Raw genomic sequence first — 14,562 nt, forward strand, 5'->3', positions numbered from 1 at the left:
ATCGCATGGCCCATGCCCGTTAACCGGTACGGACACGAACCAGGCCCACGGCCCGCCGTAAATTCCCCTCCAAATCCATCGATTGGGGGGATGCTGTACACCGACCTGGTCGGCGTGTACGGGGCACCGCACACTCCACCGACCAGGTCGGTTGGTTGGGCCGCGGCCCATTAAGAGGAGGTAAAGTTTTTTTCTTTTTTTTGCTGTTTTTTCTGTTAATATTTTTCTTTATCAATATCTCACTTTAAAAAAATATTTCGAAGAATAAAATTTCAAAATCTATTCAGATTCGAAATTTTCCAAATTTTAAAAATATTCAGATTTTAATTTAATTTTTTTCGAAATTTGAACATTTTCGGATATGGACATAATTTAAATTTGAACATTTTTTAAAATTTGTAAATTTATTTTTTTCCAAAAATTAACATTCTTAGTTATGAACATTTTTCGAATTTGAACATTTTTTCAAATTTGAACGCTTTATATATTTGAACGGATTTCAAATTTGAACGCCTTTATAATTTGAACATTTTTGTATTTGAATATTTTTCAAATTTGAACATTTTTGTATTCGAACGGTTTTCAAATTTAAACAGTTTTTAAATTTGAACATTTTTTAAATTTAAACTATTTTCAAATTTTCTGAATTTAAATTATTTTCAAATTTAAACAAAAATAAAAATAACCAGAAAAGAAAAGAAACAAAACAAAAAAAGAAAAAGAAACAAAAAAGAAACCGAAAATAAAAAAGGAAAAGGACAGAAAAGAAAGAAGAAACAAAAAAGAGAAAACAGAAAAAAGAGACGAACTGGGCCGACCAGGCCGGCCCATACCGCGCGCGGGGGGTGTGCGGCGCGCGGTAGCGGCCGACCTGGTCGGTGTATAGGATTTGCCATCGATTGCGCCCCACCGCCGGTTTTTTCCTTCTCCTCTCTCTCCTCCGGCCGCGATGCCACCGCCGGGCTCGAACCCGCTGGAGCCCGTCTTCCACACCGTCGCCGCTTTCTCCCGCCGCCTCCTCATCGCCCCCGACACCGCTCCCGACGACCACCGCCTCCGCCCCCTCCTCTCCCTCTCCCTCTCTCCTCCTCCGCCCCCGCCCCCGCCGTCGGAGGTTCCCAAGGCAAGTTTTCCTCTCCCCGTCTCTTCCCCGTTTCTCTGGATGGAGAGGCCGGTCGTAAGGTGTTCGAGCGAATGCGCAGCAGAAGGATGCGAAGGTCGCGCCCCTGACGCACAAGGAGGAGGTCGGCCGTGCCACGTGGATGCTGCTCCACACCATCGCCGCGCAGGTGCGCCATCTTTACTGGCTTCCGTGAGTTGCACACAGAAGTTCATCGGTTGTCTTTTGTCTTGTTCACATAGCAACGGAGCTTTATTGGTGAACTCGTGAATGTCCATGGATCCCTATGCATTTCCGTACATTAATCGCTATACTTGTGGATAAGGCGACGAGTTTTTCCAAGCACCGATGCTCTAAATCCATTTGCTGCCAGCTTATTGTCTTCTGTTTACTCGTGTTTTCAGTTTCCTGATGAACCAACCAGGCAGCAGAAACGGGATGCGAAAGAGTTGGTAAGCAGGGCACAACCTATTAGCTTTCTTTAGAGTTGGGGAACTTGTCCATGCTTATAGTATTTGATAAAATCTCCTGTAACGGATTTGTTCAAATCAATGCTTGTGTTAGTAAGTATTCTTTAAGTGACTCAAATAAATACCTGTGCAATTAGTCTCCTTGTTATTATAGGTGCCCTTTTTGTTAATTTCCCATAAGTTAGCTTATCATTTTTTAATAAGTGTGCCTTGTGCTTGATTACCATGACTCTATTAACTATCATGCTATATGAACATTGACTAAATCTATCTACCTATCGGGAATACGGGTACATGTTAGTTTGCCATACAAAAATGGATCCAACCGAATAAACATAAATATGCTTTTCTCATTCTGCAGATCCCCTTTTGCTTGTTTTTTGTCCATACAAAAATAACATTTCTGACTGTTTGCATATTCAGATGGCTTTAATTTCCAGACTGTACCCTTGCAAAGAATGCGCTGATCACTTCAAGGAAGTTTTGAAGTAAGCAATGCCCTCTAGCGTCTTGCATAAATTGTGTTGCCCATTTTAGTAATTTGATTCCTGAGATACGTTTGCATTTTGCAGGCTTAGTTCTTGTTAAAAAAATGGTATTTGATGAAGTATCACTGAATCTATGTTTTGACCTTTTGCTGCTGTATGACTTGCTACGAGAATATAACTTAAGGACTAGGAATTCATGTTACCTTTGCAATATGAAACTGTGCATATGAATGCTAGATTACGAAGTTTTGCATCCATGCATTTGTCTGCCACAATTTGCAACACATTAACTTGTAGGATATTTGAGGGGCATTTATGATAAAAAATAATAATATGCGCTCTTGGGTCTTGTTCGCAGAAAAAGATGATAACTGGTCGGGGGCGTAGATAAGACAATTCGGCATGATGATCCAATGGCTGTTTATCTGTTTTAAGCTCATTTTATGAACAGACAATGTGTGAAGCGTATGGATTGTCGTCACTTGGTTTCTTAAAAGTTTGCATTAGAGTATAACATTTGTTCCAACCGTCGTTGTCCCATTATTGTTAATTTTATTACTCTCTTGTGTCGGTCAACATAATAACAAGGGGCTGTTCTCTCTCACAACAATATGAAACTGCCATGTTTTTTTTTTCAGAGCAAATCCTGTTCAAGCAGGATCTCAGGCTGAATTCTCTCAGTGGATGTGCTATGTGCACAATGTGGTTAATCGAAGGTGAGTCAATACGAGCAACTTCAAATTGTTGATCCAGTGCCTCCTTAGAAACTATCTTAAATTAAGTATATTATAGTGTTAATGTTTTTCTATTGCCACTGGAAAGACAAGGTCTCAGACCAAAAAGAGGGTCAGTAGAGCAGTATATCAGTGTATTTTTTTATAGGAATGCAGTAATATCGTGTGCTGCTCCTTTTTTTTTTTACCATAAACGTATATGTTCTCATTCATAACATCATGGTTTTACAGAACAGTATGCCTTCGGCTGATGAGACCATTCTTATGAGCATTCTCATGTGAGCCTTTTGTGGTTGTCCTTTGCAGCCTTGGAAAAACAATATTTCCTTGCCAGAGAGTAAATGCACGGTGGGGCAAGCTGGATTGCCCCGAACGCTCTTGTGACCTAGAAGGCGCCAACGACATCATGCCGAACCGATGACATTGCCCAGAATCCCTTATAAAATATCTGCACCAGTAACATTTTTAAACCACAATTGAATGGGCAATACTAGGAGGATAAGGAAAAGATAATTCAGGACAATACCGATGTATTATTGTTTTACCTTCTCCATCCTGCCCCTGGGAAATGTAATACTAATATATGTCATCTGAACTTGCCCTTGATTTGTATAGTTTCACCGTCTTATACATTGACGGATTTCCTATGATCTATCTTGGTGAAGTTCTGCCAGTTATATGTGGATTTACTACTCTGAAACTTGAAGCCTGGATTTACTTGCCAGCTCCTCCTATCTGACAAACATTACATGTTTCTGTTCAAGTTCAACCTGTATAACTGAAAATCCTGGAAATAGGACACGCTATGTTCAAAAATTTGTGGAAAAAGAGGCGGCAAATGTATGTATCCGCACTAGTATATTCATTCAAGGCCAGCAACACCTGCAAGAGCGAGGCAATCAATGAGAAATGCAGGTCTGACGGAGGAATGCATGGAGGCCACCTTCCTTGTTTTGCCCGGCCATTTTCCTGCACCCTTCTCCTCGGTGTTGACGAGACATAAATTCTGCCGTGTTATCACACCATTTGTTTAATCCCATACTGACATACACATGAAAGTTACATCATGGATTGCATGGACCCGTCTTTACCTACAGTATCTTACAGGAATGAGGCTGCCTGAAGAACCAGAACCAGAACGAAGGAAAGAAAACCAGAACGAACGCTGGTGCTGAAAATTTTTGAACTTCTGAAGGGAGAGACGAAGATGAAGGGCCGCACCGTGCTGGTTCTGCTCGTTGTCGTGTTCGTCGGGTGGAACCTGTTGCTCGGAGCCTCGGTGAAGTCCTCAGGTACGCACGCAAGAAAGGTTGCTCTGCTTGTGTTTCTATCTCTTACCCATCTTCGTCTTCTAGTAGTATTGCTTTGTATCTTTGTTCAGGTGATTCCTGTTCTTTTTCATTCTCTTGCGTTTGGTTCCAAAGACGAAAGGGTATTGCTTTAGCAGCAGCTATCTGATGTCGGTGCTAGGTCCAATGATGGATCTTTGGAAAGATGGTGGATGAGACGATGTGGTGATACTGACGTGATAATGTGAAACTGATGGTTTTTCATCTATTTATCTTGGGTTCTCTTCTCTGGAAGACTGGAGCTGCACCAATTGAAGTATATGTTTGGTCTAAAGTAAAGCAAGGTTTCCGTAGTTGTCTGCATAGATCCAATTATGTGTGTGACTTTGTGTTGGGTTGGTTCTGGTTTCTTCAGTTCTCAGTACTCCGGCTATTTACTTTGTGTAGTATTTACTTTCAATAGGGAATGATAAGGCAATACTTCCATTATGATCTATGGCTTGACATCTTTACTGCAACCAATGCAGACGCGGCCTATGGAACCGTTGAGCTAAACGGCAGGAGGCTAAAGGTGTGCACTCTCAGACAGAACCTGAAAAATACACTACATTTCACATATCAGAATAAGCATACAAGCCACATACCATCTACTTCACATCATTTCCAAATGAATTACTTATGATGTATACTGTAGCTTAAATTGGATGGAAGAACACCTAAAGTTGTGTTCTGGATTTTTTTTCTAGGAAACTAGACATACCATTACAAGCAGAAGCCTTCAAGACGTAAGGACTGATGACTACCGACCTGTTGACCCAACTCCAAGCTCCAAGGCAAGTATCAGGCCAGGTCCAATTGAACATGGCGCTCCTGCTTTTCCTTATGTGCCAGGGTACCCGCCTCCTGCCCAGGGCCCTGCTTCTCCTGGCGCTTAGCTGCAAACCCAAATGCTCCTAATGCGGTACGTGGAATTAGAGAACATAAAGTCTTCTGTGATGTTCTATTATTCAGGTTCTGCAGTGTGTCAATCATATGTTTGATTACTCTCAGTACTTGAATGGTGCGTGTGTTCTTTGATGTGTGTCTGTGTGTGGAATCGCCTGGTGACAGGTAGTGTTTGTTCTCTTTTTTTCGGTGGTCATTTAGGCAACTTCTTAAATAGTGAGTGCATGCTTCTAGTTTGGATTGGTAATAGAACTTTTCTGTGCCACCTAGGTAAGCTGCATAGTTGTTGTCATATGTAAGTGATCTTTCTATGTGTTTGGCTCTGTGTATCTTTGATGTCTCGACTAGTTCTTGACATAACTTATTACAGAGGCAGATTGTAATTGATATCATCTTTATATCAATCAATTACCCTTTATCTGAAGTGATATTGTTATGTTATTGCATAAATACTGTTGCAGTTACAACTAATTACAGAATTCTTGTGTGGCCTTAGTGCCTGATTGAAGCAGTTATCCAGTTTACAAGAATCCATTGGTATTGGAATGTCAGTTTCCAATTGCATGTGCAATTCACTAATGTAAGGCTTTTAGAAAGCCATGTTTGGCACACGAGTTTTTTCCCGGATTCCGATTGAGCTATTTGCTGATTTCATCCACTTGTTCCATCACTCACCTGTAATAAAGATGGTGAAATTGACAACCTATACAAGTGATGGTATTCTAAATCTGGTCTTTAAGTAATAAAAATTGATGCTTAAGCTCTAAGTATTTCTATATGGGTATTATTATGTAGAATCTTGGAATAAGGTTTCTAGGTAAGGTTAGGAGCTCTTCAGTTGTGGTCGGTATAATGAGAAGGACGTCCAGTTAGTCATACAAGTCATTTCTAGAGACACTTCTCAAATACCATTTTTGGTCGAGTCTACAAACATGCGACTGATTACATTTTGCACAATCACCTACCACTAATTGGCATGCCCTCGTGTGTATTTTTTTTTTGACAAAAGGCAGACATGCTGCTGCTTTCATTAATCATAGAAGAAAGAATACATGGCATGCCCTCGTGTGTATTATATGACATCCTGTTGAGCACTGATTTGCCTTAGAAACTACGAATGCCGAGTTAGTCAGGAAAAAAAAAAGCATACTACAACTTATCGCTATTGTCTTGGCAACTTCCTGCGCGCATGTGTTGAATGTATAGCATATTTGACTAGGTGATAGTACAGTACCATGAAGCTGCGGTATAGTTGACGTGGGTATTCAACTGCAAACAAATAAACTACAGAACTTAGTTTGTCAAATCAATTTCACATCTGACTAAACAGTTTAAAAACCAAATATATATCACTTAGCCGAGAGCACAGCTAGCTTCGTTTTTAGTAAAATATAATTTAATGTATGATACTTGATATGTTGCTGATGCTGAAATGTAGTGTTAGCTTACCTATGTTTGATGTAATCCTCAACTTTGTAGAGCTGGTTGTTGGGATTTCCAGGATTGCTTCCAACTTAAGTTCAGACGAGCAGAACAAACTAATGGTAGACTGATGATTCCCTTCATACCAGTCTCTTCCTTTCAACCTTTAGTCACTTGTCCTACTGACACATAGAGACATCACAGAATATCATATGACCTCTTATATGATACATGTCACTGTTTTGTCTCTCGAAACTAATATTTGTGAAAAGTAAATTTGACGACATACTTCTTGAAACGAACTTGGTCGCCAAAAGCATGTTCTGTTAGACTAAGAACGTGGTACTCCGCATCAAAAGCATGTAGAAGTAAACATGCACATTACCTACCAGGTCACATCCCGGTCTTCATCTTATAAAAAATACAGTGTTGATTCATACGCAGAGAAAAGAATCAAAATATCATCAGCAACTTGGATAAGCTAGAGTGACATGAGACCTAATTACCAAGCATCACTGACAACAACCTTGATTACCATCATGAGTGGTCATGACATGCATGTTCCTTCTCTTTCAAGGTAGAACCCCATTAACATTCTAGTGTCTGCATACCCAATGCATCCACCACTAAGGATCTTTTTACGAGAAATCAGTCTTGCATGCATGATGCATCCTGTTTTTTGTGTACTAGGCAGTGAGATTCAGTTACCTCTCCACTGACAGCCTTCATCTCATACTGCTCTGGGGCTGAGTGTCAAAATTATGATCATTAGGTGGCACTAACTTTCAGTGATAGACCTATTACTACTAACAGCCTAGCTAACAAGCATCGTTAGTGGACAATCATTGTGGTTGAGTACCGATGTTAAGACTCAGCAATCACAGTATCGCTCCTAGCTGACACCTTAGCTGCTAATGGCGACGCATTGTTAGACTTGGAGAGAAAAACTGATGGTGTTGTTTCTTCCAACAGTATTCTACAGTAGCAGGGGTTGTTCAGAAGCTGTTGGGTTTGCACTTTGCACTTTGCAATGACATTTTTCCAAACCGTAGCTTCAGCATGGTACGATTCTTTTTGTAAGTCAGAAACGGACATTTCAGTATAGCGTACATCTTAAGTTCATGTGGGAAATAGTCACCAATTCATGCCCAGTCATCTGACATGACATTTTCTGAATCATCTTTCTAAGGGCATCTCCAGCCGACGCAAACGGTCGCTGAGCGACCGTTTTCGTCCGCCGTGACCGGAAATGCGTTTGGGCGGGGCGACGCAAAGTGACCGGGCCGTCCGCGGAGACGCAAACCTGGCCCAAATATGCGCCAGGTTTGCGTCTCCGCGGACGCTCGGCGGTCGCGAAATGTGTTCGCCGAAAAAGACGTAGGACCCGCGCGTCAGTGGCTGGAGGCCGATATTATTCCCGCCAGTGGCCATTCCCCGCGCGAATTGCAAACTAGACCGGCGCGAGCAGTCCAGAAGCGATGGACGTCCTCGCCGCCGCAGCTACCGCCATGGATGCGTAGCAAACCCTAGCACCTGCCGCCGCCTCACACTCCCCCGTAGCCATGACCATAGCCAGGATGGAGGCTGCAGCTCCGGCGGAAGCAAAGCGGGCCGCCACCGGCGGCGGCCGGGAGGCAAAGCCGAAGGCGGCAAAGAAGGTGCTCTCCGCGGAGGAGAAAATCGTGGAGGCCGCGAAGCGTCGCGGGCGGCGGAAGAACCAGAAGATCAAGACTGTCGCGGCCGCCAACCACCAGGCCTGGCAGATGCAGATCAAAGCCGGCGTCGCGCAAGTAGCCCTCCATCCGACCTTAGCGGAGGGCTACATGCTCGTCAAGAGAGAGGGGATCGCCGGCGTCGCTCCTCCGGCCTCTTCGGTCAGCTCGGTAAGTTCCCAGCTGCGCCCTAGAACTCCCGCTCCCTTGCAGGGCCACGCGGCGTCGCGGTTCGCCTTCGGCCTGCCGCCGGTGAAGTTGACCGGGGCTCCGGTTCCCGACCTCAACCGGACGCCTAGAAGCGGTGACTCCTGCCCGGGCGCGACAGAAGACGCGCCAGGTGCCGGAGGAAAGCATGCCGCAGCCCCGCAACCTGTTCGACGAAATGGCGCCGCCTGCCCCGACGATGGACGACCCGGTACGTGAGCTCTGTCAATGTGTGCGAGTGCCGTGTATCATGCGTCTTATGTCCGATCGTTCGTAGGACTATTGGAAGGACCGCCATGATTCAGACATCCAAGAAATTATCTACGGCTGCGGCTTCGTTCGCGATGATCGGGCCGGGACAGGCGCGCATGATGACTGGCCACCAACGCAAGATGCGGAGGACATCGAGACCGCACGCCTGTTCGCCACCCAGCAGACGCAGCCAACACCCGTGTCCGTCGACGACTTCGACGACGCGCCAACACAACCTATCCCCACGGACATTGCGACGAAGAAGAAGGGCAAGAGCTTGAGGACACAAGGCTTCGTCGACGACGAGGATAAGTGTTTGTGTGAAGCGTGGCTGGCAACGACCCATGATTGTATCAATGGCGCCCAGCAAAAGGGCAAGGCACTACAAGAAAAGTTCTGATAGACAACGTCTCAAAATCGTCCGCTAAGGGGTATTTTTCGTCGCCTAAGGGCCTAACCCGACGATATGGGTTCTGTTGTCGAAACTGCGTCAGGCAAAGTCCTACGACGATTTTTTCGGTCCGTCGCGCTTGGGCGCCCTTCCGCCACGGAAAATCGGACTGTTGCAGAAGTGTTTTCGGGAGCCCGTTGACTGCTGACGTCATGCAAACTGACACGTGGCAGACGCCGTTAACCGCGCGTTAACGGCGTTAACCGTCGAAACCCCGTGGTAGATGGTAGGCCCACACGAGGCCCGCCACGTCTTAAGCGGGCCGGCCCATTAAGTTTGCGGGCCGGGCCAGCTGACTTAGTTTGACCGGTCAACTATATAGTCGGGCTGGTCCATTAGTTACGTGGGCCGGGCCTAACCTCTAAGGTTGACCGGTCAAAAGATTAATGGGCCGGCCCACTAAGCATGTGGGCCGGGCCGAATGCACTCGTTTGACCGGTCAACAGGCAAAAGGGCCGGCCCACAAAACATGTGGGACCCACTTTCATGTTATCGGGCCGGCCCATTTACCAAGTGGGGTCCACCTTAAAGCAAGTGGGCCGGCCCAAGAAGTTATTGGGCGGGCCAATTAGCATGTGGGTCCCACTTTCCGCTATCGGGCCGGCCCATTTAGTACGTGGGGTCCACATTAGATCAAATGGACCGGCCCACCAAGCCAGTGGGCCGGGCCAAAAGCACATGTGGGTCCCACTTTCTCGTTAATGGGCCAGCCCATTTAGAATGTGGGGTCCACCATATAGCAAGTGGGCCGGCCCAACAAGATAGTAGGCCGGGCCAAAAACACGAGTGGGTCCCACTTTCCGGTTAAAGGGCCGACCCATTTAGTATGTGGGGTCCACCATATAGCAAGTGGGCCGGCCCAACACGCTAGTGGGCCGGGCCAAAAACACATGTGGGTCCCTCTTTCCTCTTAAAGGGCCGGCCCATTTAGTATGTGGGGTCCACCATGTAGCAAGTGGGCCGGCCCAACAAGACAGTGGGCCGGGCCAAAAGCACATGTGGGTCCCACTTTCCTGTTAAAGGGTCGGCCCATTTAGTATGTAGGGTCCACCTTATAGCAAGTGGGCCGGCCCAACAAGATAGTGGGCCGGGCCAAAAACACAGGTGGGTCCCACTTTCCTCTTAAAGGGTCGGCCCATTTAGTATGTGGGATCCACCACAAAAGCAATTGGTTGGCCCAACTAGTTAGTGGGCCGGCCCGATAGTGGGCGGGGTCCACCTTAAAGCAAGTGGGCCGGCCCAATTAGAGTGTGGGGTCCACCGTAAATCAAGTGGGTGGCCCAATAAGTAAGTGGGCCAGCCCGTTTAGTTGCTGTTTATATGCCGGCATAATAGGCGCTTTAGGATTTTGCGGGCCGGCACATATGTGATTTCGGTTAATTGGGCCGTTTAAGGGATGGGAATTCGTGTTTTAGATACTGAGAATATTTACGCAGCAATGATTTCTGTCGGATAGCCTCACTTACCACAAGCAACAAAGAAAAAATGCGCGAAAGAACTATAAAAACTAACTAAATATTACATCACCGCACGGCTTTGAAAAAATATTACAGAACCCAGAGAAATTGAATGGTAATTAAACCTAGCAATACAATGAAGCGATCCGGCAATCTTTTAAGTTGTCCATGCAGCACCTATATCTGAAACAAAGACATTACAAGTTAAGATAGCAACAATGGAAAGGCAAAGACACTACAATATTGTTTGCCAAAGAATTTGGAACTCATCATTTCGTCGTTATAACAAGATCATTGTAATGCGCACAATAAGCAAACAAAGAGTGCATGCCGCATACCAACAGCCTAATATAACGAGCATGTTAGAATGAAACGACGAGACTTACTACTCGCTGAGTCCCATGCAAACCAACATGTTCAGGGAGTACAAAATTGGCATGAACAACATAGTAGCGAGGCTATAAATTTTGTAACAACGACCGAGAAAGATGAAGTTATGATGGCTACATCTACGGAGCGAGGAATGTAAACCAAAAATAGAAGTTACGATGGCAAAAGCTAAAGAGGAGGGAATGTGAACCAACATGTGCCAAGTGCAATTACTTCATTTTGGCCGTGAACTAAATAATACTCCTGAACTTATAGTGTGAAGGGGATGCAAATCAAGATGTTTCGGGATATAAACTTGTAATGAGTAACACATAGAGGATAGTTAATGCTGGAGCTTAGGATGGACCAGGATACGGAATATAGTGGGATCACCCGTGAACTTGTATAAGAGGGAATGCAAACCAATATGTTCAGCATTCCATATGTGAGCGTCATGCCAAGTCGGAGAAACAAGTCAATAATGCAGCTTTTGAAGAACAAGATGGCACGCAAAATTATTATCTAGTAATATGACAAGTTTATTTGTACTACGAGGCTAGATAGCAGAGTGATAGCATGCCAAACTAAGTCCTTACTTTGTTAGCTTACAATGAATTAGATACAAAACAATGGCATCACCTGTAGTACAGGGGAATGCAAGCCAACATGTTCATGGAGTAAAAAATTGGCACAAACAACATAGTAGCGAGGCCATATTTTTTGTAACAACGACTCGAGCAAGATAAAGTTATGATGGCTAGATCTACAGAAGCGAGTGCAATGTAAACCAAATATAGAAGTTACGATGCCAAAAGCTATAGAGCGAGAAATGCGAACCAACATGTGCAATTACTTAAAATTGGCCATGAACTAAATAATAGCAGGATGTTACTATAATACCTATAATTTTTGTAACAACGATCGAGCAAGATAGAAGTTATGATGGCTACATCTACGGAGCAGGGAATGCAAACCAAAATGTTCAATCGCTTAAAGTTAGCAATGAACTAGAAAATAGCAAGGTGTTACGGTCATAGCTAGGAATGAACTAAAAGAGCTTCGGACAAACAAGCATCCGAACCCGAACATGGCGCTAAAACAAGGGACTTACATTAGGAGAAGCACTCGTGGGAGTCACAGCAGATCTTCCTGGGGTTGATAGATCCGGTGATGAAGTACGCTACATGTGCTACTTGGGGTTGGAGAGACGGCCATTACACTTCATGGTTACTCCTTTCATCTGCAAAAACGTAACGGCGCGTCGTTAGCACAAACAGGTTCCCGCAAGATTAAACAAGAACTTGCAGGCAAGCAATAGAAAAGCGACAGTAGAAGAGTTTAGATCTTGCACGGCGCCGGTGAAGCAGATCCGGTCCATGCACAGCGGTGTCGGTGAGCAAGATCCGATGCGGTGGACGACGGATCTGGCGAAGCGTCTCCGGTGGGGTGGACGATACCGCAGCTAAAGCGACTGTGGTAGACTGCTGGATGAGCATATGGTTTCGAGGTTCGGCGGGGATGATCCGGTCCGGTTGATGACGGTGTCGATGAAGCAGCTCCGGAAGGCAGCCGGATGACGAGGATCGCGAGGCCTCGGGTAGGCCAGGGAAGTCCGGCGGGGATGTTCCGGTGCGGTGGTCGTGGAGGTGGGAGAGAGAGGGACTTGGGAAGTTCCGGTGGGTGTGGTCTCAGAGGAGAGACTGAGGGAAATGAATTTTTTTTCTGTTAGTTTCCGGGGTTAGGGAGGTGGTGATCGAAAAAAATGACGGGTAGACCCCCCACCAACCGACTTATACATGTACATTGTTGTCATCTTTACGAGGGTAGAATGGGAAGTTAGAAGCGTGTGAAATATTTGTATTTTTTGGGCGGGAAGTTTTGCCGCTGGAATGAGATTTCGAATTTGGCTACGGTCCAAGTAATACAAAAATATGAGACCGTACTAGTACGGCCAAATGTCACATCAAGTCATCATCACGTTGAAAATCGGTTACCACGATCATAATCATGATGTATCTTGAAAATCCATTTTGAAAAGCCCTTCCGAAATATTTCAGGATTGGTTGGAGATTTTGCAGCTTGACCGAAAATTGATTTTGAATACGGCTATGGTGCAAGTAATACACTCGTGATTGTAATATATAAGGCCGGGGTAGACCATGCTACTTTGTAGCCCTGTTCAGCAAAAAAAGGCCAGGGGTCACATCAAGCCATCATTATAAAATCATTTACACCCAAGTTCTTTCAAAGTTCAATCCAAAAACGCGTCTGAAATATTCCAGATTCATTTTGCGGGGGGGTTTTGCCTCTCGCCTGAGATTTTGAACTTTGAACTTTGCTACAGTAGAAGCAATATTAGTACTAGAAAAATGGTAGACCGGCGTAGTGCCTCTGTTCAAGAATCCAAGGCCTACGGTCACATCAAGTCATAATCACAACCGAAATCAGTTCCCATGTACTATCTCCTAAAAAAACTTAAATTTGAAAACGCTTAGCGAATATTTTGGAATTTATTGGCGGGAGATTGTAGCGCTTGACAGAGATTTTCAATTTTGGATTTTCGAGGAGTTTCCTTGGCAAGGGATGCGGTGATCGAAAAAATGACGGGCAGACCCCCACCAACCGACTTATACATGGACATTGATGTCATTTTACGAGGGTAGAATGGGAATTTGGAAGCGTCTGAAACATTTGTATTTAGTGGGCAGGAAGTTTTACAGCAGTATTGAGATATTGAATTTGGCTAAGGACCAAATATAATAACAATAAATTGTAAGACCGTACTAGTACTATTTTGAAGGCCGAGTTACACATCAAATCATCATCACCTTGAATATCGGTTACAATGATCACTATCTATCTTCAAAATCCCATTGAAAACACGTCTGAAATATTTCAGGATTGGCGGGACATTTTGCCGACGAACTGAAATTTGATTTTGATTATGACTATGGTCCAAGTAATATAATACTAATATTATTTTTGGAGGTGGACGGAGGGGAAAACCCCACCGTTTGTTATTTATTCCCGAAAATAGCCAAGTACACGAGAGAAATATACTACTCCGGGAGTAGTAATACTAAGGCTAGCCATAGTGCTAGTATCATGCGCATTGGTCTCACAAAAATGCTCATGTGGCAGCTAATTAAGTAGGAGAGAGGAGATTAGAGTAACATAGGTAGATACTGTATCATAGCGCAAACAACAAGAAAAGTTAATGCTAAACAAATCTTGTACACAAATTGGCATTGAGATTCTAAAAAATAATAAATATAGCATGACTATGATACTCCCTCCGTCTCGGTTCACAGGGCTCACATGAATTTGCACCGTGACCAATGTAGCATTTGATTGGACGCTAAAAATCTTCTCACGACTTGCCTCTCTCCAATCAGCCATCCTCGCTAATTAATAGGAATACTAATAGACTTGCATGCACCGGGCAGCCCCACATGAAAATCATTCGGTTTTTCACCCTGCGTGCATGCACTGGTTGTTTCCATCAGCTTAAAAAAAAGAAAGAGAAAGGAGAGAGTAATTAGAGGGAGGCACTACTTCTAACTAAATGCATGCAAGTCTTAGTGGGAAGGTATTATGGGACAAATGCTTTTTCAGATTAGGCCCTGTGAACCTGGACGGAGGGAGT

At 44.5% G+C, this 14,562-nt stretch overlaps 2 protein-coding genes across 2 annotated transcripts; both read left to right on the plus strand.

The window, feature by feature from the left end:
• Positions 1 to 949: 949 nt before the first annotated feature.
• On the plus strand, positions 950 to 3,489 carry LOC124696478 (FAD-linked sulfhydryl oxidase ERV1-like). The gene is made up of 6 exons (XM_047229206.1): positions 950 to 1,123; positions 1,206 to 1,289; positions 1,525 to 1,572; positions 2,014 to 2,078; positions 2,717 to 2,794; positions 3,119 to 3,489. Exons 1-6 carry the CDS (start codon positions 950 to 952, stop codon positions 3,231 to 3,233), a joined length of 564 nt encoding a protein of 187 aa, XP_047085162.1. The 3' UTR covers positions 3,234 to 3,489.
• Positions 3,490 to 4,019: 530 nt separating this feature from the next.
• LOC124694936 lies at positions 4,020 to 5,036 on the plus strand. The gene is made up of 3 exons (XM_047227856.1): positions 4,020 to 4,104; positions 4,629 to 4,672; positions 4,848 to 5,036. Exons 1-3 carry the CDS (start codon positions 4,020 to 4,022, stop codon positions 5,034 to 5,036), a joined length of 318 nt encoding a protein of 105 aa, XP_047083812.1.
• Positions 5,037 to 14,562: the final 9,526 nt, after the last annotated feature.

Source organism: Lolium rigidum, chromosome 3, assembly GCF_022539505.1.
Source record: "Lolium rigidum isolate FL_2022 chromosome 3, APGP_CSIRO_Lrig_0.1, whole genome shotgun sequence".
NCBI classification, from domain to species: Eukaryota; Viridiplantae; Streptophyta; class Magnoliopsida; order Poales; family Poaceae; genus Lolium; species Lolium rigidum.

Bases quoted from the DNA above. Each gene is read 5' to 3' on its own strand.
- LOC124696478 (XM_047229206.1), top strand. From the start codon at position 950: ATGCCACCGCCGGGCTCGAACCCGCTGGAGCCCGTCTTCCACACCGTC. The intron at 1,573-2,013 runs GTAAGCAGGGCA...TTGCATATTCAG, and splicing joins AACGGGATGCGAAAGAGTTG to ATGGCTTTAATTTCCAGACT. The intron at 2,795-3,118 runs GTGAGTCAATAC...TGTCCTTTGCAG, and splicing joins CACAATGTGGTTAATCGAAG to CCTTGGAAAAACAATATTTC.
- LOC124694936 (XM_047227856.1), top strand. From the start codon at position 4,020: ATGAAGGGCCGCACCGTGCTGGTTCTGCTCGTTGTCGTGTTCGTCGGG. The intron at 4,105-4,628 runs GTACGCACGCAA...CAACCAATGCAG, and splicing joins AGCCTCGGTGAAGTCCTCAG to ACGCGGCCTATGGAACCGTT. The intron at 4,673-4,847 runs GTGTGCACTCTC...TTTTTTTTCTAG, and splicing joins TAAACGGCAGGAGGCTAAAG to GAAACTAGACATACCATTAC.